This window comes from Coturnix japonica, chromosome Z (genome assembly GCF_054131305.1).
Source record: "Coturnix japonica strain WE chromosome Z, WE-NBRP24, whole genome shotgun sequence".
Lineage (NCBI taxonomy): Eukaryota > Metazoa > Chordata > Aves > Galliformes > Phasianidae > Coturnix > Coturnix japonica.
The window spans coordinates 29903160-29930088 of record NC_140702.1 but is presented as its reverse complement, the minus strand read 5'-3'; the positions used below and the strand labels follow the sequence as shown (position 1 = coordinate 29930088).

General features: G+C 38.0%; 1 protein-coding gene across 5 annotated transcripts in view; it reads left to right on the top strand.

The window, feature by feature from the left end:
• PIGG (phosphatidylinositol glycan anchor biosynthesis class G (EMM blood group)) overlaps positions 1–26929 on the top strand; it is a 75077-nt gene that overhangs the window by 15111 nt on the left and 33037 nt on the right. For 4 of the 5 annotated variants that reach the window (XM_085528770.1, XM_015849554.3, XM_015849555.2 and 1 more), the window contains 4 exons: positions 3209–3426; positions 6030–6311; positions 15973–16430; positions 23167–23358. In XM_085528770.1, the coding sequence (XP_085384896.1) occupies positions 3209–3426; positions 6030–6311; positions 15973–16430; positions 23167–23358 (1150 nt within the window). Of the gene's footprint in view, positions 1–3208; positions 3427–6029; positions 6312–15972; positions 16431–23166; positions 23359–25223; positions 26497–26929 lie in introns of those variants that run through there. The other variant, XM_085528771.1, reaches the window with a different exon arrangement.

The following is a 26929-nucleotide window of genomic DNA, read 5'->3' as shown; positions in this document are numbered from 1 at the left end:
AAGTTGCCTCTACCTAATTAATTCGTTTTGTTTAGAACTTTGATAAATATGCAGTTACTGCATGTGACTGTAATTAAATAAAATTATCAACCAGATGCTTGGGAAGCATAACCAAGAGAGAGGCAGATGAGTGAAATGAATATGTTAAAAGGAAGAAAGAAGGAGACTGGGGAAAAAATAAAAGGAAATGGAATTGGTACAGGAACAGAAGATGTAGACAGAAATTGTTTAGATTTGAAGAAATAACTTGAGCCAAGTTTCAGCGTTCTGTGTAATATAATGGTGCTGTGCCAAATCTTGGTTTGATTGAAGCTCATTTTAGATAATCCATTCTGGGTTTCTGTATTTCCTCAAAAGTGTGCATATTTAACTCCTGTTTCAAGTAGGAGTTATTTGAATTTACATACAGGAAGAGAAACTTTCTAGGGAATTTGCTGTTTAAGAGGTGTGTTCTGAAAGTCATAATGCACACTGGCAGTTATCTTGATATGCAAGTGTTTGCTGCTGATTGAATTGTATTAACCAGCAGATACCTGTAAACCTCCAGTGTAGTAGAATCAGTGTATTTTTTTAATATAGTTTGTTTGGAAAAGATCTACAAAAAGGTGATTAAGTCCAACTGTCTGACTGTTTCAAGGCTAAACAGAGTTAAAGCAGATTAATGAGGGCATTGTCTAAATGTCTGTTGAACACTGTCAGCCATGGGGCTTCAACAGTTTCTCTGTTAAGCCTTTTCCATTGTTAGACCATGTGAATTTTTCATAATGCTGAGCCTGGACATCCCCTGGTGGAGCTTTGTGCCATTCCCCTGCATTCTGTCATGAGGCACTGGAGAGAAGGAACCACTGGTGCCTCCCTCTCCACTTCCCCTCCTCAAAAAGTTGCACACAGCAATGAAGTGTTTACTGCTCCCCAAAATGCAGTTTGCCCTTTGGCTGCCAGGCACACAGTGCTGGCTCGCGCTGAGCTGTTGTTACTGTTATCCTCAGGTCCCTTCCTACTGCACTGCTCTTAAGGCAGTCATCTCCTGCATGTGCCTGCACCTGCCATTGCCTTCTCCCAGGTGCAGAACTTGGCATTTTTCTTTGCTGAATTTTGCAGTGTTGATGATTATCCAGTGCTCTGGTGCATATAGATCCATCTGCAAGGTCTCTCGTCCCTCCGGGGAGTCAACAGTACCTTTCAGTTTAGTGGACTTGCTAGGGCACTCCACTCACACATCTAGGTCATTGATAAAAATGTTGAACAGAACTGGTCTTGGGATTGAGCTCTGTGAATCACCACTACTGACTACTTTAACCCATGTTTTCTGAAACACCGCAGTAAATGTTTAACTTACTTTTAAGTAAGAAGTTAAGGAATTAAATTTTTAGGTGAACAATGTTAGGCTTGTTAAATAGCCATTTCCAGATTGTTCTTTTTTGCCCTTGTCATTAACTTCATAGTGAAATGGCATGGAAATAGCAAGGATTCTGTGTAGAGCCACAAGCTGGACTCATTGATCCATGTGGTTCCCTTCTGACTTGGGATGTTCTCTGTAAGAAACGTTTCTTGTAAACAGTGTGGATCAATATGAATGTTCACATAGCATAGTTTCTACTGAAATACAATTTCTTCTGTTCTAAATTGAGCTTGTGTTGTGGTCACACACTATTCCCAATGACCGGTCTTTAAATAATGTATATTGAAGTATGGGGGAAAGCACCTATAAAATGGAAAGGAAAAGCATGTCTTAAGTGCTTTAAGATACAATACCACTGTCAACATTTACAGTAAAACACAGCAGCTGATCTAATTTGCTGTGTTGTGAATGCATGCTCTTGAAATTAAAGTGAGGATAATGCTGAAGTGGATATAAGTCTCAAACTATTAATTTTTACAGATGTATTTTTAAACTTCATGTTTATAATTATTAATTGTTTAATTTTATTCTGCATGTGAAGAAAATTATGTCTCTTTTATGCCTGACTGCAGTATCTGCTTACTGTCATTGCTGAATACATGACTTGGTGAAGTAAAAAATGCTGTCAAGACTGGTCAGGAATTACTGTGCTGCAGATTTTTCTGTGAATATTTAGCAGTGGCAAAACTGGCAGTGGGAAAACAGCATTAGTGATAGGAAAGTAAAGTAGTGGAACTCCCTATTTTGTCCTTTGGGTGATCTTGTAACATTTATTCATTGTCTGTCCACATGCGCCCTGTCTCATATTTCAACTATAGCTTAGTATAAAGTAAGGATTCTGTGAAACAACTGGTACTTCTGGGAGGGAAAATACATGCAGGATGAAAGCTATTGCTGCTGTAATTGCAGAGGACTTCTAAAACAGGTACGAAACAAATGTCCAAATCCTATTTCACATATTGTCCTCACTCAGGGTTAGCGTTCCTGCCTGCCACAAGTTTTAATTCTGGCCAAATTCCTCTTAAATGTGGATAGGCCATCATGAAATCACCTTCTGTTACAAGCTTCTTTTGTAGGTTAGCAGCACTATCAGGCTTTTCTTTTTTAAATCCAGTTTGGACTACAGTTAGCTCTTATACTATAGCAAGAATTTTTTGGAAGTTCCATGGGAGGATTGTTTTGCACTAGATTGATAATCCAAATGCCTGAAGCCAAACCATGCATTTTAGTTGTTAACTTTCTTATGCCTGCATCAAAATACTGCTTACTTTGTGTTTTGCTTTGTGTTACCACCAGATTCTCATGACTTACAGCAAAATTAGGGCCTCTGATCTGTTGTGTGTAGATGCTTCAGTAGTTGCTTCAGCAATCTGGTGATTTCCCACTTGTGAAACAACAGCCTGGATAGTGACTAGCTCCAGTGGAGGAAAAAAAAAGAAAAAAAGAAAAAAAGATATAAGAATTTAAAGCATTTGGATATGTTTATTCTGGAAACTTCTTGTAAAAGCAAATGGCTGTTTTAGTATGTTTGTCACTTATAGAGTCTTCGACATCTTATTTGATTGGGGATTAATTGCTTTTATTCTGCATAACTGTTTCATCATGGTCATGGTCTTCCCGCTGGAAGGTAATGCTACTTTCTGTGTGCAAAATAAGTTTCAACTGCTGTAGTAGTTTTTCTGTAGATTGCATAAGCAAATATAAAAATATGTAGAAGTATGTTTAGATCTCTAATTATTTTCCTTTTCATGGATCCTCTCACCTGGTTTGTTTTTTGTTTGTTTGTTTGTTTTTTCCCCATATTAGATCTTGGATACGAGCAGTTTAAGATAGCAGAAAAATCCCACGGTAACTGGATCAAGCTGTACCTAGAGGGGAATAATTCAGAAATACTCTTAAATCTTGGTAAAAAGGTCCTGAAACAATATTTGGAGGCCTTGAGGACTTTGAGTTCTTCGCTAAGCAAACAAGTGGCACAATATGACATGTATTCAATGATGGTGGGGACTGTGATCATTATGGAGGTAAAACAAAAACAACAAACAACTACATCTTTTTATGGAAAAAGCTAAATGCAAAACATAAAAGTTCCTGTTATTTGACAGCTTAGTGTATATTCTTCATGTCTTAGGGTTTACTGTCTGTGTTTGAAAGATGAACATAGCAGTCTTTAAATTATTACCCTTTGAAATTATTCAGGAGAACTTTTGATACAAGCTGCCAGTGTCTTGGTGCAACTTGGTAAATATGCACATCACAGAGTCACAGAATAGCTTGGATTGGAAGGAGCCTTAAAGATCTAGTTCCAACTCCGTGCATAAAAATATCTGCAGTGAAGTACCTACTTTTTTTCACGTTTATCTAACAACAAACACAGCTCAGAACAAGCTAAACCCTATATGGCCATTTTTTTTTCCCCCACTATTCTGAGAATTCTTGGTACTGATAAGTCAGTAGTCCTGAAACAAGTGCTTGCTGGAAGAGGCATGGTTGCCATTCCGTATCTCTTGTAGGAGTAAAGATAAGATACCACATTTCTGGAATTTTAAGTGATTTTTTGCAATTTATAGTTTAGGAAAGTCTTGTGCTGAAAATAGCCTCTGTGGTAATGCTTCAGAAACACTCTGCTAAGTTACTCTGCACCTGTATATGCCATAACTTGCACTTAGAGTTTAGGTGACATTACTGTCAACTTTTGTTAGTTACTCCTGATGATGGACATACCTTGCACATGTACAGCACCATACACCTACAAGGCTGTATAATAGCTATGCATTTAGTTATGTTCAGAGCCTGGAATGGATAATGGGAGATGAGTGGCTGTTTTGTGTTGTCTTCTCAGCCATTGCAGGCTGTATTCCTCATCTTGTGCACAGAGCACATTTAAGGTGGCTTTCTGTTAGACTTCTCAGTGGGGTTTATCACTGCTTACCTCTTGGCGGGAGTCAGTTCCATAGTCCACACTGGGCACAAGATGGTTGATTCTGTGCCTACTCTAGGACAGCAAATCTGGAGACAGACAATGCCTCTCTGAAGCTGAAGTGCTTATAGTCATTTCATGTTCCTTTATTTTGTGGACCTAAAGATTCAAGCCCTTACAGTCACTTTGTACTCAAAGTACTGGATTTCTTTTATTTGCAATTATCAGTGCTTAGTTTTTCAACAAAGCAGATATCAGTATTTTAGTTAATGGCTCTCTATCAACAGAAACCTGCAGTTAATAGCTCTAACAATGAACGGTTTGCCGGATGAAACCTGCACAGTGTCATTGGAAAACTTTACAATACATTTGGTTTTCTGTGTGGTTATTTTTTTTTTTTTTTCTAGTTCAGAACTCAAGAAATTGCCTTACTTTCCATAATCATTTTGTCTTCTATGCATTTTCCACCCTTCACTGCAGAAATAAAGGCAGGGAATATCGTAGGTGACTTCAAACTACATGATTCTATAACTGCTATTTGTCCTGTATTTTAAATGAGGAGAATATGTCTAGGAATTAATAACCATGCATTTGCTCAAAAGAGCTAAATATAGACTTATAGAGAACTACAATTGGAGTATTTTAGTATAATGAGTGCTTTGTTCTGATTTTTAGTCCTGTATTAAAAAGTAAAACCTGAGCCAGTATAATACTGTGAAACCTCATGCTTTCAAATGAAAGTGAATTGTGGAATGTACAATGTAAGTGAATGGACTACTGCAATGCATCAAATTTTTTTTAAAGTCTGGTGTACTATATATAGCTGTAACGATGGCTAAGTTTAGGTAGAGGTATTCACAAGTGATGATTATAGATTGGCTGTGCTCTGATAAAATAGTTTTTATTTAGATTTGTTTCAATCTTGCCCTACCACAAGCAGATTGAGCTCAGTTTAATATTAGATATGTGTGTGCTTCTTGCAGAGCATCTTTCCAGCACATGACTGGATTTTCTCTTTACACGCACGTGGGTAGCTGAAATTGCTATTGTTGGTATTCATCTTCACTGCTACAGTTACCTGGTGGAAAAAATTCTAAGTGATTGGTGTGCAGGCTATAGCAAAGCAGAAGTGAAATTGGTAAATCAAATTAAGATAAGGAGAGGCACAAAAATAAACACCAGAATTCTTAAGCTCTGAAAACAGCATACACTTATGTGATAAGATGAACGCTTTCTCTGGCCTGGGAAGCTACTTGACTCAGCAAGAAATCTGAGATAAATGGCCATTGTCAGAGTGTGCATGTCACTTTAGGCTTTTGAAGGCTATAAATAATGCCTCAGATTTGTTTATTCAAGAACTATTTTGGCATTGAGACTTAAAACACTTAGTTCTGTAGAAAGCTGAAGCTCACAGTGAAAGCAGATCATGCATGTGGTCAGCAACAGCAGGTCAGGAGGCACTTAGTAAACTGATAAATAAAAGCACTATTTTTGCTTTGCCCCTTTATATGGTGAAGCCTTGTGCTGATTAGACCACCCAGCATAGTGTTGCATGTTGTTTTTTTTTTAAGATGAAGAGTATATATATTAGAGTGACATGGATGACAGAGCATGAGTTTTTTTTGTGTGTGAATTCTGGCTGTATGCCATAGCTAATCCTGATTCTTTACCTGTCAGTTCTTTGCTTTTTTTTTTTCCCCCCCGCAGGTTTTGCTGCTGCTTCTTCTCAGTGTGCCAAAAGCTCTGAGCAGTCGGGCAGAATTTGAAGTACCCCTCTCCCCTCCGTTCTTCTCTCTGCTGTTTTACTTGATGTGTCTGATGCTGTGTGCCATTCACGTCATTGTATGCACATCAGCAGAAAGTTTATGCTATTTCTGCAGTATGTCCTGGTTAACAGCAGTTGGAGTGATGATGCTGATTTCTGCACTCATGTGTGGTATTTTGTCTGCCGTCGGAAAGATTCTGGAGAATTCCAGGCTTCCACTGAAGGTGAGAGCATGCATTAATTATGGCTCACAGTGTTTTGCTCCTTGTGGCATACTGTAAGTAAAGTTTTGTGAAAGATTTTCTTGTGTGTGTACATAGAGAAATTGCAGCTTGTAACGTAATTAGGATCATTCAAATCAGTGTTGAAATGCAGTATGTTCACTGTGGCACAATAACAGATTGCTGTAAAGAAGATCACAGAAGTGCTTATTTTCACCTTACTTTAAGAAAAATTCTAATCAGATTAAATTATTTTACAGTTGATTTTATGAGGTCAGAAGCAGTTTATACTTATTTTAAACACTTACACAGAGATGTTTCACAACTGCAGTTGATGCAAGATGTATGATACTGTGTAAGAACATTTTTTTTTTTCCCAAGCTTGAAAGCAGATTTTTGACTTATATAAGTATGTAATTGCTGTATTCAGTGTAACTGAAAATAGACAGTACTTAGCGGAATTGATATTGCAGTATTTATAAATATATGCTGGAATTCCTGAACTTAACTATACATGTAAAGTCTTTGAGTGAGGCTGCTGATTTTTATTATTCAAGCTGTGCAAGTTGGAATTTGTCATTTGGTTTCTTTAACTTTTGAATTTGTGTCATTCTCTCTCAGACATCCTATTTTTCTGAGGGAAGCCTCAGGCTAAAAGTAATTCCATTCTCCTCTCTTGAAGGGAGTATTTTTTTTTTCTTTTTTTTTTTCTCCTTTTCAGTTTTCTCTTATGCAATTTGGTGTATAAAATTGATCAAGAAAGGGAGTTGTAATAGGTCATGGTGTTTCATTCTTACACTCATGTTTATTGGTGTAAAGTTTGTGTGTCTGTTGAACACCTACACCGAAATAGTGTAGAATGTTGCTAGTGATATCAGGGAGAGAAGTTTCATTTGAGGTATAACTTCTAGCATGAATCTTTCTAAGTGTAGATCACAGTTGGCTTCTAGTTCTACAATAATTTTCATTATTGTGTCAAACTACTTGTAATGTTTTGATACCAAGCCTAGTGGTGCTTGTTTGGATTATTTTCAAAGGCAAATGAAAGAACACAAAATTAATCAGTGTGAATGGAAAAATCTGCTGGAGAAGATGTCTGGCTATACGGTTTGTTAACGCTGTTGGTACCTAGGGGTGTGTTGGTCTTTAAATGGATTCAGTTTAGCCTTTTCTGGATTACATAATGAGATGGGAGTTTTCTTTTGTTGGAAGGAAAATAAAATACCTTGAAATAATAGCTAATGATCACTGGGATGTGTAGAATCTTAATGTTTATTTGCTGTGCAGCTGTAAACAAAAGCAACTACAGGAAACACGCTCATTTGGCATCTTAAGTGTTAACTTTTTTTTTTTCCTGATTTTAATAAACGGGAAAAACCTAAAAATGATGATGTTCTATATCTACATAAAATTTACAGACTAACCGGATCAAGAGCAGTGATGGCAGTCACAGAGCAACTCAGACTGTTTTTGATGTGAAGTCTTCCTTTTATACCTAGGAGAGAGTTAATTTCTGTGACACCCACCCACCACTGTGGGAGTAGTGGGTGTGAGTGGTCTCTTACTTTTAGTCTCATTAAAGATAAAAAGAGAACTAGTCTTTAAACAGCAGTTTGAACTGTATTCTATCTATCTCTGAAGTCTGTTGAGAAAATGAGCATAATACTTGCATGTTCAAGATAAAGCTTGAAGCTTCTATAGGAGAGGATGTGGTGCAAATATTCTTTACATAAAAGTGCTTATCTCACTGGAGGCTAGTGGTCTGCATTCGCCTTTAGATGCCTGAAGGCCTGTTTTCTTTACTGTTTTTTTTTGTTTGTATTTGTTCCTTCATACTCAAGGTATAACAAGTAAGCTTGAAGTACTATGCAAAATTGTTATAAAGCAGCCTCTGCTTAAGTTGCATTTCAAAGTTTTTGTTTGTTGGGGACTTCCCTAGGGTAGCCTTTAAACTTTTTAACAGGGCCACTTCTGTACCTTTGTCATCCCTTCATTTTGCCTAATTTTGTCATTTTGTCACACCTTTTGTTGCTTTTATTTTGTTTCATTTATTTATTTATATTTGTTGCATTTGAGATGAGGCTGACCTGGAGAGCTGTTAGAACAGTATTGTTTGTCTGTGAGTTTGATGATTCTCTTTGGAGTTTTCTGCCTTTAAGCAGTCTGATCTGATCTTCCTTCTATTTATTTACTTTCTTTTCCTCAGTGATTTATGAGGTCTTCACATGAGATAATGTTTTGTGTGGTAGGGATTGAATCATGCTTTCTCTTGTGACAGTTAAGGCCTTGTAATTTTTTGCAGAGTTTTGTTTCTCTGGCCACTGAATGCTTGTTAGCTAACCATCCACAGGTGTCCTAGAAATGGACAGACAGTGCCCATCTCAGGTTGCTGGGTTTTGAATATGGCAGTATCCTAGTATTGCTTTGTAACATTTTCCATTCCTTCATTTCTGTTTTTTGGGGAACTGTCAGGGAATAACAGGATCTTACTAGGGCTCCTTACAGAAAAAACACTTGTGAGCTGTAAACCGTGAGGTGTCTTGTGTGCAGAGTGAGGCCTTCAGCTTCATTGACACAAACACTGGTGCCAGAACCAACAACGCACTGAGTTGATCAAAGAGAATGTGAACACAGAGTGGTTCTTTGACACCTGTTAGCCTTTCAGTGTCTGGGGTGACCCAGGAAACTTCAGAGAAGTCATTGAGTCCTCCTGTGAGTGAGCTTTGACCCAGACATTTGGAGGCTTCCCAGACAGTGGTAGCTCTTCTGGGAATCTGGAGCTCAGGGTCAAGGCACACTCTTTCCTACCATGAATCAGCTTTTCTTTCAGTGATAAATTTAGAATAGGTTCTTACCACATACTGCTTTATAGATATGAGTTCTGTGTTTCTAGTTTGGCCCGAGTCTTAGGGTATCATCCCCATCTGTTCTTGGCATATTTACATCCTTGCTGGTGAGAGGCAGCTGCTGGCGCACTTCCTGCAGATGGCTCAGACACTGCTAATCATGCTGCTCTGTCAACGATCGCAGCAGAAATTGCAAAATGCCTCCTAGTATTCAAAATTGGATGGAATGGTTTTCCTTGGGAAACAAACGAACTGTTGCCACCCTAATGGGCGCAAATAATTGTGTCAAGGAACACATCAAGTATGTGTGAAAAGCATTTATCTGTTCTGTCTTCTTTCCCTACCCTGATTTCCCCTTACATCCGTCTTTGAGAACTAATTGAGCAAAAATAGACTGATTGGGTGCAATATGCTAGATATTGTTTCTAGTTTTGTGTCCTTGCCTCCAGCACCCTACATTCTGCTCATAAGGGAGCACATCAGCTGCAGCTTTCTTCCTGGATGATGAAGAATTGTAAGCTCAGTACTTTTTTGCTTGAAGATGGAGGATTCAGCAGCAGCTTGCCTGCTTCTCCTCTTTGGTACCAGAAATTTGGCCCATATGGAACTTAGGGAATGGGAAAAACTTTGTTCACATGTGAAAAGTGTTGTTACTGACAGTAACACTTCTGTCATTTTAGGAAAGTGATTGTATAGTGTCTCTTGGGCACAGAGATTTTGTCTCTCACCTTAGAAAATACCTGTATTTGGCTGTAATAGAAGATTGATCAACTCAAATGTTTCTTCTTAGACTGGAAAGGTTAGGGAATGTGTGAAATTGGTGCATCATGAATCGTACACATTTTCTGCCATTTTACCTAAGTGGAAGATCAGCACAGGCCAGGAAAAGATTAGCTGCTTCCAACTGATAATAAATGAATAAGGACATTTTCAGCAGTATTTTCAAGATCTACCTCAGGTGAGGGGAGGTACAGGTAAGAAGTACTGGATTCTCCTTTCTGGGGCTGTATTTATATTTCATATGCATGGCATTCCTGAAGATGTGAGAAGCTGAAATATGTCTTATGAAGACCTAGGCGGCAGACCTGTAGAAATTGATTTTCATCAACCTATCTTCATCCCACTCCATAAATGACTGGATTAATGGATGCATATCTCATCTCATTGTCAAATAAGCCTCTCTATCCCTGTTCATGTTCCAGAGCAAGCTTATAATATGCTTAGCTAATAATTGCTTCCATTCCTGATCTGTAAAAGCAGTGACACTTTATTTGATTTACATTTTTCCAGTTTCAGGGCTGTTGCGGGAAAGATTACTGGTGGCATCTTGCAGGTAGCTGTTTATACAAAGATAGGGAGCAGAAAATAATCCAGTACTGCCTTTGTTGTGGGCATGAGAGTTTACTGACAAGTAATTGGAGGGCAATCAGTAAAAATAGACACACAACTGTGTAATTTTCTATGCTCTTTTCCAGCAGCATACTTAGACTTTAGGGAAGAAACGGATTGTCTGTATATACTCTCTGTCGATCCTGAAGTGTCTTCTATTAGGAGTATTATTATGCTAAAATGTCTGAGTCCAAGTGTCCATGACCTGTGAATCTGCATGTGTCCTCTGCATTTGAAACCGTTATGAGCTCCTGCTTTTCAGATGTCAGGAGAAGAATCCTAAATCAAGGTCTTGCCATTTAAAAACGCTAAAAGCGTTTCCTAAGCTCACGCTGTATGGTAAACTGCAGGTATTTTAAAAGCAATTAAGATAACTTCTACTGTTAATGACTTCAGAGCTTTTCTTTTTTTTTTTTTTTCTTTAAATTGTTTCCGTTCACATCTAAAGATTTTTTCAAGTGCTCCTCATTTATAATGCTCTTTTTTTTTCCCCCACTGTGACTGAATATAGAAACTGATTACCAAGTTCATGAATTTTCTGAAGCCCAGTGCCGGCAGTGTTAGCATCTGCTTCCTGACTGTTATTTATAGGTTCTGATTACTATGTTTCTAGCAGCACTAGTCCCTTCTTTTAATGACACTTAAGGCTATAATAATTCTGCAGGCTGTTAGGAGCAGCAGCAGGTCTTTAAAAACGTTGACTACTTCTTCATAGGATTATTGTAATGGCAGTTTTTAAGTACAGTATTGACTACTACTTAAAAATGCTTTTTTCCCCCCCTATTTCTGATATAAATCAGAATCAGTAGCTCTGTGAAAACAGAGCTCATAAATTAAGCTTGTCAAATACAGTTTTGAGAAGCTGTATTGAGCACTATTGTAAAGTTTTTTCTTTACTAAAACAAAATGTCCCCCTTTTATTTTAAAATACTCTGCTCATTTTAAAATGTTTTTTTTTCTTCCTCTGTGCAGTATTGTCTACTGACACGAAAAGTAAAAAATATTTTACACAATTGTACATAAAAATGTTTGCATTTATTTTATTTGAGGGGGAGCAAAGGAGTGGTTAGATAATGCCGTGACTGGGTCGCTCTTAAAAGTGACCTCAACCTGCTGTGAAGGTGTATCAGGAACAAGTGTGATCTATAGTGTTTTGCTGTAGGGAAGCACTCGTTATTAGAAAACAAGATTGAATGCAGGCAGCTCAAGAATCCGACATGAATTAAATGACAAGTATTTAAATTTTGGATTATGGTGGATATGAAAAATAAAATGTTCGATGTCGGATTTCTCAGGCATTAAATATGGAAAGTTAATTATTGTGGAAAAGGTCTTTACTCTGAGCTGAACAGAAAGTACATAACTGGAATTGGACCTGGAAGATTATTTACTGGAGGCCTTATTCAGAAATAAAGAAAATGTAACTTCCATGGACAGGGATACATATATTCTATTGTCAGTTGGTACTTCTGCAGGCTAGCAAAAGACATTCAGGCATCTGTTTCTGTATTATTTAGTTACTAATGCCTGTACATCAAATATTAAAGCTATCCTAGCTTGGCAAATGAGAGGTTGAAATTGAAAGCCTGGCATTTAGAAATCTCATAAACTGAAGATTTCTTACTAAATTTGTGTACCAGGATAGTGGTGCGAGTCATTTTTGCTATTTACTATCTGGAGTGCCTACTGGCTTCCTGAGAGCTGGAGGTGTTAAGCGACTAGGAACTCAGAGCACTGAATATTAATAAAGTTGGACCTGCATTTCTGTGCCTGTAAAACAGGTCTAGAAAGTAAGCACAGTCCAAGTAATCTAAGGTTATTCTACATTATGAACAACAACAGCAATGAAAAACCTTAATGATAATATTCCTAACATGTCACAGCTCATATGAGGGATTACCAGTAAATTTAGAAAACGTCATTAAAATGTTTTCATTATTTCTATGACCATTAAGGCTCAGGAGATTATCATTTGCAGGATAATTTTTCAGCTTACATAGATTTGCGCAGGTGACTAAAACTGGCCCGAAATGTGGCTTATCAATAAATAATGTTGGACTTAACCTTTTGATATGAATGTAGGAATACTTTTTTCCATTTTCACTGGAGTTACTAATCAGGCATAAAACACAGACTTCTGACACTGGGACATTTCTCACTAATACAGTAATTTTTATGAGTTTCTGCATTTTCCTATTGATAATACATCATTTTCAGCTTGTGAACCTACTGTTCTGCCAAAAGAACTTGTTTTCCTGACAGAGCTGACAGCCACCCAACACAACACAGCAATCCTTATAGTGATTTTATTTTGGGTCTTATAAAAGAAAAGAATGGTATCGAAGACTGGTTCATTCTCATTAGTTGAGGATCTCGCATTCCTTTGTCTCTACAAGCAGATGGTGCTTACATTCTCACTCATCATTCAGTTAGTCAAGACTTCTAAGGTCAGCACAGTGAAGTTACTGCAGTTTAAGCTTTCTGTAGTTCAATGATGCACCCATCATATCTCAGTCTTTGTGAACTTCATGGTCCAAGCAGACAACAGCTCTACCTGAACCTTTTGTTCCAAAATGTAGTTTATGGTTTTTGATTTTCAAAGTAGAGTACTAAACAGGAAGGATTGATCTGCAGGGCACCAAAGAAATTTCAAACACTAATAAATTCAGATTGTGAGTCTGTACAGTTTTTGAAATTATGATGATTTCTGTGATAAATATTTAGGGTTTTTTGGTATTACAGAGTTTTACATATTCTTCTTGTTTGTTTTGTTTTACTTCTTAAGGGCTGTGACTTTTGAGCAATAGATTTCTTTAACAGCACAATAAATGGAGATGAAATGAATAGGTGATTTGGTTTAATTGTACCTCCTGCAATCATTTTCATTAATCTTATTCAATCTTGATTTTCACAGAAGTTCATAGAATCACAGAATCATTAAGGTTGGAAAAAATCAGCAAGGTCATCTAGTCCAATCATCAACCCTTCCCCACCATGCCCACTAACCATGTCACTCAGTGCCATATCTTGAACATCTCCAGAGGCAGTAACTCCACCACCTCCCTGGGCAGCCTTTTCAAATGCCTAACCACTCTTTCTGAGCATAAAGTTTTTAATATCCAGACTGGAGTTGTCCTCAAAGCAAAATCAAGGCAGTACTAATGAGCTTCTTGGATCAAGTGTGTTTGTTGTCCTCCCCATGTTCTCGATTCCTGAACAAAAGCCTAAGCTGCTGTCAATAAAGCTTAAGCATAAGTGAGACTTGAGAATTGCATCTAGATGTTCAGCATTTTTAATGTGTTTATACCCTCTTTTTGGTTACCTGCTCCCAGTTTGGTGAGTTTCTATATTCTAGTGCAAATGATTTTAAAAGTTCATAAATTGTGGTACGCTAGGTTTATCTGTATGTTTTATGTGCAGTTTATTTCTATGAATATTCAAGACTGTTTTTTAAGTTTATTCATAAGGCCAATGAAGCATGGTTGAAGTATGTACTTGAGGTTACTGTGGAAGTGATGACAGATTTTTGTTCTGAAGTGAACAGGACTTGGAGTGGTTTGGATTTGTCTTTTATTTATCAGGCTTTTATAATATCAGCATAAGAAACACTGCTTGATACTCTCTCACAGAGGAAAGCTTAATGAGAATGTAAAATGGTAAATGATGATTTTTGACCTTGCTGATTTTGGCATTTGTTGGAATGCATCACAGATATCTAGCTTTACTAACAAAGATGTGTTTGGAAACCCTTGCTGCCTGAGGTGGACTCTAGGGCTTGGGCATGTCTTCTTCCTTTCTGCTGGAGCCATGCCCAGGTTCTCATGCCAGCCTCCAGCTCAGACTTCAAGACTTCTGAGGGACAGGTTTTCATCCTATTCATCCAGTTTGGCTTGGGATTTTCTATCAAATTAAACATAGTCCCATCATGCAGAGGATTCAGTTTAGCAGATGGAAAGATAAACACACTGATGCCTTTCCAGCCATGTCCCTTTGACCTCGCATGTTGCCATACACATGCCAGTCTCCCAGTTGCTGACACAGGGCTCCTGATCTGTGTGGCCTGAGGCCTCGCTGGCCATGGGTCCTTGCAGTGCTCATATGTGGACTGAGGGTGAAGTTTCACAGGAAGACAGATAGAATATGCACTGGCAAGATACAGCAGACTGCAACAGTCAGGCACAGGGTTGTGTAGAGGGATGGCTGGCTGGTGCCTGTTCTTATATGACTGGCCTTTTCATAGCACTGCTGAGGTTGGAAAAGACCTTAAAGTTATCATCAAGTCCAACCCCACTGACCTAACCATACTACCCTAACAACCCTCTGCTAAATGTCCCTGAGCACCACATCCAAATGGCTTTGCAGCAAGATGTCAGCTATACTCGTCCCTCTCTTTCCCCCTCCCTCCAGCCTGTTCCTCTGCATCCCCATCTCTGCCAACCTTGACAGGTTCCTGAAGAATTCCTTACTACTAAGTATGCATATCTCCACAGGCCCTTTCAGATACGTATAGTACTGGTGTAGCTTAATTCCCCTTATCAGTTACAAAGGCCAGACTGATGCTCTTCAGATCTCTGCTTCTGTTTTCTTAATGGCCCATCAATTAATGTCTGGAGAGTTCTGGTCCCATTTACTGTCTCCCATAGTGCTTACTTATCATGTTTCTATCTCTGTGTGTTCTGTTAATGGTTTCCCTTTTATTTCCCCTTCCCTATGAGGTGAGAAGGTCTTTAATCTGATGACTGCAGTGAACCAGATGCTCCCACATTCCCCATTCCCTTACACTCTTTTTAGCCATATCACTGAGGGCAGTGATGATGGAGTGCTTTGAAGTAGCTGCTGTGAGCAAGAGCTCGAACTAATGGAGGCATTAGACAAAGAATAGATTTTTTTTAGATAACCACAACATGTGAAGTAAATAATAGCCTGATAACATGTTTTATGATGATGGACACATTTCAAGATAAGCAGGAATAATACATCAGACTGTCTGCAAGTAACTTTGGTTAATTTAGAGTAGTGAAAACTGTCACTCTAGTGACTTAACCAATTAGAAAACTGCTGGTTATTTATGCCTCAAGTTTGATTTCTGTGAGACTTCTATTTTCACTTCAACAGGGAAAGAACTTGCTTCAATTTTTATGTGTCTTAGGATGGTAAGGAATTTGAATCTGTTTAGTTGTGATTATGAAGGTTGTTTTGGTTTGGTTTTACCATAAACAGACTGCTATCTTAAACTATATTCTGCTGTAATACTAAGTAAATAGGCAACAATAAAATGAACCTCTCATAAATTGGTAGGATTTGTCAAGGTAGAAATAACTCGTCTCGTGGTTTATTTGGTTTGTTTGTAGGATATTGCAGTAAGCACACTTTGAATGCTTAAACAGCTTTTTATACAATTTTACACTGTTGCATTTTTTCATTTGCAGAATGCTGGTGCATCCAATTCCAGCTGGTCAGAAGTAGATGTGCTGATCCTGGCTGGAACAATTGGTCATGTTTTGAGTTTGGGAGCAAGCAGTTTTATAGAAGAGGAACATCAAACCTGGTATTTTCTTATCAATACGCTTTGTTTGGCTCTGTGTCAAGAACTTTGTAGAAATCATTTTCTTCTGAAAGAATGTGACCTTCAGCTTGGCACCACTGTGAAACAAAATTTTGACAGTATTGGAGAAGCCTCAGAATGCAGGAATATAGATGTACAAGCAGCAAGTGATTCAAAACTAGGCAAGGCTGCATCTTCAGCTGAATTTGTGAAAGGATCAGATAAGTGGATAAGCTTAGCAAGTCCCTGGATCATTCTTATTTGCTGTCGACTCCTTCGATCCTTGAATCAGACAGGGGTCCAGTGGGCTCATCGGCCAGACTTCGGGCACTGGTTGACAAGGTGGGTAGCAGATTTATTTTTGTACTTTCTGTGTTATTTAGAAGTTAATGCCTGTTTCATTTGAAGTATGTGAACATTTCTATACAATCTCTATATTAGAAATTGCTGTAAATATGGAGAGACTAAATAGTGTAACAGCATGAGGAATTTTTCAGTGCAGGAGTTATTCCTCAGGTACTATCAATAGATTATAATCTTAGCCCTGCACCATGACTTACCTAATTAATGTCAATTATACACGATAGGTTTATCAGAGGCAAAAAGTAAACATTTTCTGCGCATAAGTCAACAGAGGCTGGTTTGGGAAATTAAAAAACACTTAATAGAATTATACTCTTAATTTAAAAGCAGAAGGTTCTGCTCAATTCTAGACTTCATTAAGTTGTGGAAAAAAGTGCTTCACAAAAGAGTTTTTCCTTGTCTGCCACAGTCATTTAACGTGTGGGTGGAAAACTGAAGGAATTTTTCAGATGTAGTATGGGAAATAGAGAAAGGGAATTTCTTGAAACTTGAAGTGCACTAGAGAAAAGCTTTTAGTTCTTTGGCTGCTGTTTGGTGTTGTGAAGAACTATGGCCACTATTCAGTGATTGAGGGTACTTAATATTTGAACTGTTTTCCGGATGTTGTCTGGTAGATGGATTTTTCAACACCTTGCAACTGACTAGTCAGTGTTTTGCAGACAGCAGATGGGGAGGCTTTTTGTAAGATAAGAGATTTCTTGCCAGAATGATGAAATGTCATTCATCATTCATTAATGGAGACATGAGTAAATCAACCAGTATGAAACTCGTTACATATTGGCAGCCCTCACAGATAAAATGCCAATTGCTATGACAGGCATGAGTGCTGAAAGACATGACTTACGAGAAAGTTTATTGCATTACCAGAGCTTTCACTGTACATCCTCTTGCAGTGTAGTGAGGGATTGGGGAAGGAGTGTTATATACAAGTGTAGTTGCAGGAAGCATCTTCATTGTGAGGTAAGTCACTGTGTGACCAGTGCTATAGAAAATACAGGAATAAGTGTGATTCACTGTGACTGGGAATACTGTTATTACTGTTATTAGTTATTATTTTAGAAGACTAATCCTCAGTATCTTCTGCAGATTTAGTTCTGAAATAACTTTCTGGTCCAGATGTCTTCTTCAGGCTGTCAGCTCTTTTCTTTGGAGCATACTACTATAATGCCGTGGAAGAAGACTTGATATTTTTGCAACTATAAAACAAAATTGCATTTTTTTTCCAAATATGTGCTGTTGCTGCTACTGTCCCCCAGGAGTGTTTACTGACACTTGGAAATATTACCAGCCTTCTAAACATTGTGGACTTAGCAGCAAAGATACTGTACATTTAAGTGCATCTTCACCTTGTGACTTCTGACTTCATGGTGTGAAGTGTGCCTGTGTAGAGCAGCACACCCTGCTGTAGTGGGGACTTGGGGACATCACAGGTAGAATGCAGCCTGCGGCTACACCAGATGCTTCTAGGGCTTCCTGAATAATAATGAAAGCTGGAAAATCCTTTAAGTTCAGCTCTAATACTCATACTAACTTGGTGGTTGTCTACAAGTCTTCTGGCTTAATCTTTTTTTCTCTTTTGAGTAGAGGGGTGTAAGAAGGAGTTTATTGTATTGTTTCATTTTTTTCTTCTGTGAATTTAAATTGGCAATTATTGGTGAGATTTCTGTTGGCCTACTTATTCATCCTGTTGAGGTCCCTCTAAATGGCACACAGCCATCTGTTATACCAGCCGCTCTTTCAGTTTTGCATTGTTTTCACTTGCAAGCTTGTCCTCTGGGCCATTAAAGAAGATGGCCCTGATGTGAAGCCCTGGGATTGGATGCTACTGAGTGGTCTCCAGGTAGATTTTGTGCTGCTGATGAGAATGCTGGGCAGCTGAGTCAGCTTTCAGTCCACCTCTCTGTCCACTTATCCGATATGGGGCCTGCATCGATTTGCCTGTGAGGATCCTGTAGAAGTAAAAGCTGTGCTAATGTTCCAATAAACAAACTTGCTTGCACTGCGCTCTTCAATGAGCTAGTCATCACAGAATTCTATCAGGTTGATTGACAGTTACTTCCCCCTTCATAAATCCATAACAATCATGTAATTAAAGCTGCGTGACTCCTTGGTGAGAAGAGATGAAGTACTGGCAGCTAGATATCAAAACTGAAACTTACTGGTGAACTGTTTTTTGTGTTTCCCTCCTAAGTACAGCATCGTATTTGGGTGTATTTGCTTTGATCCTGAAGCAAGTAGAAGATAAAAGGTTATACAACTATAGCCATAGGCTGTCATTGCTTGTTTGGTTGTAATGATGTATAAAAAGAGCTGTTACTTTACCAGGCAACGTACCTGTTATCATGTGTTACCTATCACAGGCCCTGTGTTTAACCAGCGCAGCTGTTGCTTTGTCAGTATGGTAAAACAGCTCACCGTACCGGTGTGGCTGGTAAAATATCCCAGGGTGGTGTGGAAAACTAATCTATGACTTGAAATGGGTCATATCCCATTCTGTTTTACTCTGCAGCTTAACTGGCAAATGTTCTGCCACAATATATGGACTGGATTAATAATGGAAGGAATGAGTGTGCAAGCCAGCACTGTTGCTGTCTGAATTCATTTGAAGGAAAAAAAAACCAAAAAACAAAAGCAGCAGTATCTGCATCTTTTGAAATGCAGCATATGGAAGCATTTTTCCTTCTTTTATTGTCAAGTATTGCTTATAAAATTCAGCTTACGTGTCAAATGAGAAAGAATTAATGATTCTCAAGCTTCTACTTTTTCAGTCTTAAAAAACAAAAACAAAAAAAACTCCAACAGCCTAAGTCCAGAGTGCAGTACCATGTTGGGCTAAGACAGTGTGTGTAACTGGGGCTGCTGCATTTCTACTTTCTTCCTTTCATTAGTGTAGCAGCATCTGCAGTGTTCAGAAAGCACAAAAAAGCAGAATCCTGGCATAAGTTGGCTCAGGCTACTGCGTAACTATATCCTGACACAAATCACAGGAGCAGTTTTGGCCTACAAGAAGATAAGGTATGTGTCATCATTCTGACCTATGCTTAAGTTCCTTTGTATGTTTAAAAGTTAACCCCAATAGCAGCATTTAAACTGCATGGTTTTTGGACCTAAGTGGTAGATGTGGATGGGGTAAATCCTGTCTTGGGCCTTTCAGGCCTCACTGAATGGGTTTGCAAATGGTCAGTCAGTGAATCAACTAAATCTCTGCACATCCTCTGGTTTGTCAGGGTCCTAACTCCTATTAGGTGAGCATGACTGAATTTTCTTTGGTTAGAGATTTCAACATCTTTGTTATTTCCCTTTCACAGAAGAATGGTGTGGTAGAGGTGTCTGTTTCCTGAGTACTTTAATCAGGATTGAGATGATGGATTTTCTTTATGGCATCAATTAAAAGTTAGTGATGGGCTGAGTTGCATTAAACCACTCATTCCTCTTCCCAAAATGCACTGCAAGCCTGTAAGGTTGATTGTTGTTCTATTTTTAGTACCTGTTTAATTTGCATAGTTGTGTCTTAATAGCATATTTTCTAGTAATATGAAATCAGAACCTTACTCAGATCGTGTGTGTCTTCTTGCTGGTCTGTGTTACAGCTGCTCAGGCTTTTTGTCTTTAAGATAAATTGATGAACAGTCTTTTCTCTCCTTTTTCTTTTTTGTCTTTTCGTCTTGTATTGACCCTTTAGTTATCTGCTGTTATGCTCAAACTAATATTTTGCTTATCTGGACAATGCATAATGGGCTGACCATTCATTTGAGACAAAACATGTTATTGTACAGATTTGTGCATTGAAATATATCAGAAGCAAATCACAGAAAATTAGTTTACTGTAGCATGTTGAATTTAGCTGTTAAGCGTACACTGAATAGTGCAGTAATTAGGGAAGCATTCTTTGAAATTTGCAGAGAGATTTTGCAAAACCTGCTGGAAAAAAAAATAATGTACTTTAATGGGAAAAAGTGCGTCAGAAAAATAGACAGTAGGTAAAGCAAAGAGAACATGCAGTTTTTGTATTTGGTGGTAGTAAGGTTTCCTTTTCAATTAGCTAATAATCAGTTAAATTTGTTTGCATGAGCTCCTGGTCGGAGCTCGTACTTGGAAGGTGTCAGAGCTGCTACAGAGCTCACTGAGGAAGGGGCGAAGGAGTCAGTGGCAGTATCAGCTTGTGGAGAACGGATGGGAAGCAGCAGCATGCAAAGATGATGATAATTCCTTCAATTCATGTAATTAATTCTCCCACCAAGTGCTCTCTCCCAAAAAACTAGCTTGCATGAGTCTTATTCATATTCTATGCTAGCTGTATGGAAGTGAGCAGTTAAAAAGGCTTTAAAGTGAGATTCATTTGAGTATTTACAACTCCTTTCAGTCCACTATTTTGCAGGAATTAAGTGAGGTCAAAGCAAGTCAAAGAAAATGTCTTCAATCTTTATTTTCACACCAGAAGTATGAAAGCGTAGACCACCAGCTGCAGCAGTAAGAGCACACAAACAAAGCTGCATCAGGCTCTCTATCATGAAACTCTTGGTACTTTGATTTCTGCCTTGTGGCTCAGGCAGACACCACTACACTTCAGCTGAGCTAGAGCAGCATGTTTCTGCCTGGATTTCTTGGACTGATGTCAAACTCATTGAGAAGTTTGCTAAATGGCTGAATTCTGTGTTGAGCAGCTACAGTTCTCTTTCAGTATACATGCTAATTTAATATATACTTAGCTGTATGACTGTAAGAACCCTGATTGGTAAATGTGGAAACCATTGGTGGTCCACAGTGACTCAACATAACTTGTTATAAATCCTGTTTTATTTGTTTCTTTAGCAGACTCTATGCAACACTTAGACACATGCTGGATATAAACCCCTGTGCTAGCAGTAAAGAATGTGCCATTAGTGACTGATGTGCTCATGTATTTAAAAATACCCTTCCTTTCCACTGGGCCTTTTCTAAGGATTTTATTTTATTATTCCCTTTTTTCTTTTTTTTTTTTCTTTTCTTTCTTTTTTTCTTTTTTTCCCTGTAGAGTATGATTTGTAGTGTTCAGTATAGGGAATGGCAGATGTTATTGAAAGTCTTGCTGGATATAGCACTGCTTATTACTTCTTTCAGGTAGGAATATTCTTAATAATTTGCCTGATTTGATTTATCTCACTGTCATGCAGTAAATAAGGAGAATACGTCCTGAAGGTATTCTTTTAAATGAATGTTTCTGGTAAATTTTAAAAGATGCCCTGGTTACTAAATTAGTTCTTTATGTATAGATGGTAAGAAAATATGCATACACTGTCTTCACACAAGGCTGCAAAAGTCCATTCACTCCTTATGCATTCTCTTCCTGTAGGAGAAAAATACTACTGAGAAAAAACACCATGGGCACATAATATATCCTATAATGTTCTGGTTCACGTCACTTTTCTCTACTGTTCTGCAGAGAGCACTGCAACTCCTGGGAGTCTTCTATGAAGAGCTTGACTGGGTTCTGCAGGGCAGACTAACAGGGCAATTTATCTGCCCTGTGTGCTTTCATCTGTGACATTTCCAAGCAGAATAGTGTCACAAATGTTGGTAAAAATCCTGATAACCTAACCCTAATATACCATCAAATAGGAAGGTAGACCTGTTGGAAATAATGTAATTCTAATTAAATCAAAGGTAAAACTGGAGTTTTATAAATGTAATCAGAGCTAATGCAGCCCTGGCTTAGTGTTATTTCACTGAAGTTGATGATCTTTTATTGAGGCATTTTGAAATGTGGAAGACAGAGATGGAACACATGGTTATCATGTTATGAATAATGCTCTTAAAAGATGGTAAATTAGTAGGATTAGTATTTCTGTGTTGTTTGAGATGCTGCGAATATTTGCAGTAGGCAAATTTTAGCAACTCTTGGCTTATGAAGGCCTTTCTGGATTTTGTAGCTAGCTGTAGTAGATATGAAGAGCAGATTTTTTACGTTACCCCTTTAAATTTTGCAGTGCTAAGTAATATCACTGTAGATTTAAATATACAGCTTTTAGCAGCATGCTTAATGAAATGCTCTTAGGTCTGTATTAACTGCTAGATACTTAGGATGAAGGGGAACGAATAAACTGTGTCTGTACTCTTGGCCATGATGCAAGTTCTGTCTCTATTATTTGAATGTATTGATGCTGTACAAGGAGATGTAGTTGTGTAAAATAATCATGTTGTGCTGTTTGTGTATATTTTTAAAAGTAAGTATATTTATTTTCATCACATTTAGGTTGTATTTTATATGTCTAAAATTAAAACATGTGCAGGTGCAGTTACTTTGAAATGGGAAATAATACTAATTTTATAATGTAAAAATCTTATATGCCTTATCCCAGAAAATGAAAGGCTGTAGTATAATCAAATGTACTGTTTAAAAATGCATAAATAGGAAAAGCTTAAAAGCTTCTGCTCTTTTCCATTATGCAATAAGCAGCTCAGTTTTTATATAATTAAGAGAATAGCTAGCACATAGTGGAACACAATAATTCCACTTTAAGCATGCATTCTTGAATGGGAAGCCTCATTAATAAAATCAATTTTTTGAAACTACTAAAGTATTTTACCATACCTCTTGGAAAATTTATAGCATATCTCAGTGCAATAATTAATTTGGCAATAGAGTGCTGTAGCTGAGGCTCTGTCAAATGTGCTTCACAGTAATTACAGTGGTTTGAAGTTTTTTCTTGTTGTTTGTGTGTTTCTTTTTCTGCAGTTCTGAGCATAAGTCTGAACTCTCCGTCTTGGCTGCAGTTTCCCTCGTTATGATCTTTGTTCTGGTTCAAAGAAGATGCTCCCTGGTTTCAAAAATTGCTATGGCACTTGGGCTCCTGGGAGTCTACAGTTACCGGGCAGCCATTGGAAATGTCGTATTTCCATGGCAACGTGACAGCAAAGATATTTCAAAGTAAGTTAATCAACAGATATGTAAATCTGTTTCTATAAAGGTGTTAACGCTTTCGTTATCGGGGGATAGGGTGGAGAGGGCTGTTATGTTTTGACTGTAATAAAACTCTTATGAGTAAAACTAAATAAAAATATTTTGTAGGTGACTGACGTGCAGGTTCTTGTGATGTTTAATTTTAAGCCTTGTGAAGTGTCCTGCAACTCTGTCAGAATAGAAGTTAGATAGGAACTAATCAGAGGAAAGAAAATCCAGTAGTCATTTCCTGTATTTTTGCTAGAAAGAAGCCCCAAATACATCATCTCCTCATGTTTTAGATGGATTTGCCACATTTAGCAGAGAACATGTCAAATTCATTTAACTATTTGCTAGTTTTGAAGGATGATCATACAGTAATTCAGTGTTGCTTTTCCATATTTTCCTTTCTCAGCTGAGTATTTTTGTAATGTATGACTGTAACAAAGTTCTTGATAACTAGGCTGTGCTGTATAGTGCATACTGAGGACTTTTATGTGGATGGTAAATTTCTTAAAGAGCTGGTCGTTGCAACTGTAAGGAATTTGTTAGCATTTTTACCAGGGACTACTTCTAGAACGTGGCTAAGTCACTTTAGTTTTCTTGTGGAGCTTTTTATCATTGGATTGTACCTGGCTTGTAAATACCAGCGCTGTGGAAAACTTCCAGAGTTAGTAAGAACATTCAAAGAGGAGCGGATTGTGGAAGACAAGTTTAACTGTTGTCTTACAAATGAAATAAACTTTCTTTCACATTCATTTTTTATTTGATATAGACACAAGTGGTTTGTTTGTTTGTTTAATTAGAGAATGGAAATTCACAAGATACACATATGGAAAAAGTCCTGCAGGAAAAGATCTTATGACATATAGATCAGATTTGCTAATAAGGCATCTTTAAAAACTATCTTTGTGTTTATATACATATATATGGAGATGTATTTACATACATTCTGTCTTTCCAAATATTGAAGATAGTTCTAATTGTGGACCAGTGTTAACATTGTACGTTCTTTCTGCTGAGTGTGAGAGTAATGTCAGAATCACAGAATTGTAGTGGTTGTAAGGACCTCTGAGTATCACCTTGCTAAAACAGGTTCCCTACAGCAGGCTATACAGGAAAGTGTCCAGGTGGGTTTTGAACATCTCCAGAGAAGGAAACTCCACAGCCTGCCTCTGGGCAGTTTGTTCCAGTGCTCTGTGATCTGTAGCCAGGGGGAACACAGCTAGTTACAGACCGCTAGTTACAGGCCTCCAGCTAGACTCTGCACCACTGAGCACAGCCCTCTGAGCTCTACCGGTCGGTTCTCTTGACCAACTCACTGTCCACTCCTTTCTGACCACGCTTCCTGACCTTACTTATGGGGATGTTATGGGAGACAGTGTCATAAGCCTTGTTGAAATCAAAGAATATGACATTCCCTGCTCTCCCTTCACCTACACAGATGTTCATAGAAGTCTACCAGGTTGGTCAGTAATTTCCCCTTGTCAGCAGTAGTTGACAACCTTCTTCTCCACTTGCTCAGAGATGACATCCATCATAAATCATTCTATGCCCTTCCCAGGGGATGGTCAACTGAGCTGAGGCTGACTGGACTGTACTTTCTGGAGTCCTTGCCCTTTTTGAAGAGTGGGGTGATATTTCTTCCCATCTACTGGCACGTCTCCCGCTCTCTGTGAGCTTTCCCAGATGACAGAGAGTAGTTTGGCAGTCAGTTCTGCCAGGTCCTTCAGCACTCATGGGTGCAATGGTAAACTTAGTCTACAGAATTTTGCTCTGTGATTGAAGGTGTATTTTGAAAGCATGTGTGCTTCAAATCCATTTCTGGGTTTAACCTCATTTTTGTGTTTTAGTAAGGTCCTTGGAGTTGTAATGGAAAAAAAAACCCAACAAACTGCAGCGTGGGACAAAACATTAAATACAGGAATTGAGATACAAATGGAATGCAATTAGAGAAATAAGTGGAGTACTTAAGACAAAAGCCTTTTCTGAGAACTTACTCATTCTGCACTCATCATAGTGATTTTAATTACAAGAAGGAAGATAAAGGGCTTTTATATTCTTTCACCTTAAATAAATAGTGAATATGATAATGTGCTTAAATCATGTCAGATGTTTATAAATCTCTAATTATATAGTGATTTAAAAGGTGCTCTCAAAATTAATGAAACAAAGCTCTAGAAAATAAAGCTTTATTGGCAGATATAGTGGTCTTGTACTTAAAGCACAGCTTGAAATGAAGTGGCAGTTTATCTGGGAGCAATTAACAAGTAGCTTTTTTATTATTATTATTTTTACTAAAATATCTTTGTGCTTCTGTGAGCACAAATACCCTACAAGACTTCAGATGCTCATTTTATACATCTCAGGACAGGTATATGCTGTAGTCTTTATTTTCTATGATTCTTCTTTAAACAAGATACTTTCAGGGTGGAACTTGACAGTCCTTATATATTCTTTTACCGTATACATTTAATGAAATAGTTGTCCCTCTGATTTGAATGGTCAATTCAATTATAAAATATCCCCCAAACCATTCCTACTGAAATAAGCAGAACTTTTCACCTGTAAGTGAGCTGGTTATGCTAAGATATGAGCTTCTTAAACCTATAATGCAGGGCCTAACAGAGGAAGCATCGCTTGTTTACATTTGCTGACTCTTTAAACACAATGTCTTCTGAAAACTCTTGGAACAGCATGCCAAATAAGATGGTAGACATATTAGCACATTTCAGATGTTAGCTGATATGTCAGTAGCGTAATTCAAGCTCACTTTGATTAGATGGCTAATGTGATAAATGACCAGGACTGTCCTTCAAATTTGTCTGGAGGTATTTTTATCATATGTGTGACATGAAGTGGAGACAGATCGAGATGGTTTGTATGAGATACTTTTTCATCTGTATGTAGCCACTGCATGTTTAATTCATGTTTACTTACAAGACTGAATCAGTGCTTTGATACCCCATTTTTCTTCCCTTTGCTGAAATGAAGTATTTTATCTGAACATGACAATTGCTGGAAGATGGGTTAGACAACTGAAGAATGTCCCTTCCTCTATGGCTTGAGCTATAACCTCTAACTTAAAAAAAAAAAATAAATGCAAAGAAACAATATGGCCTTCAAGTTTTTGAGTTCTTCTCTATAATGGTAATTTGTACAATAAAATGATGTGTATATGCTGTATTGATGTGGGGGTGCTGCTCTTGCAAAAAAAAAACAACAAACAAACCAAAAACTTTTTTGGTTTTAATTCCATGAACCAGTTAATCTCATTCTTTCACTTATCTCCTTTAATATTGTCTAATATCCAAAAATTACCTAAAATTTTGCTTCTGAGGTCATAGAATCATAGAGTATTTTGGGTTGGAGGTAACCACAAAGCCCACCCAGTTCCAACCCTCTGTCATGGGCTGCGCCTCACCAGCTCAGGCTGCACAGGGCCCCATCCAACCTGGCCTTGAGTGCCTCCAGAGATGGGACACCACAGCTTCTCTGGGCAGCCTATGCGACTGCCTCACCACTTTTAGCATAAATAATTTATCCTAATGTGTGATCT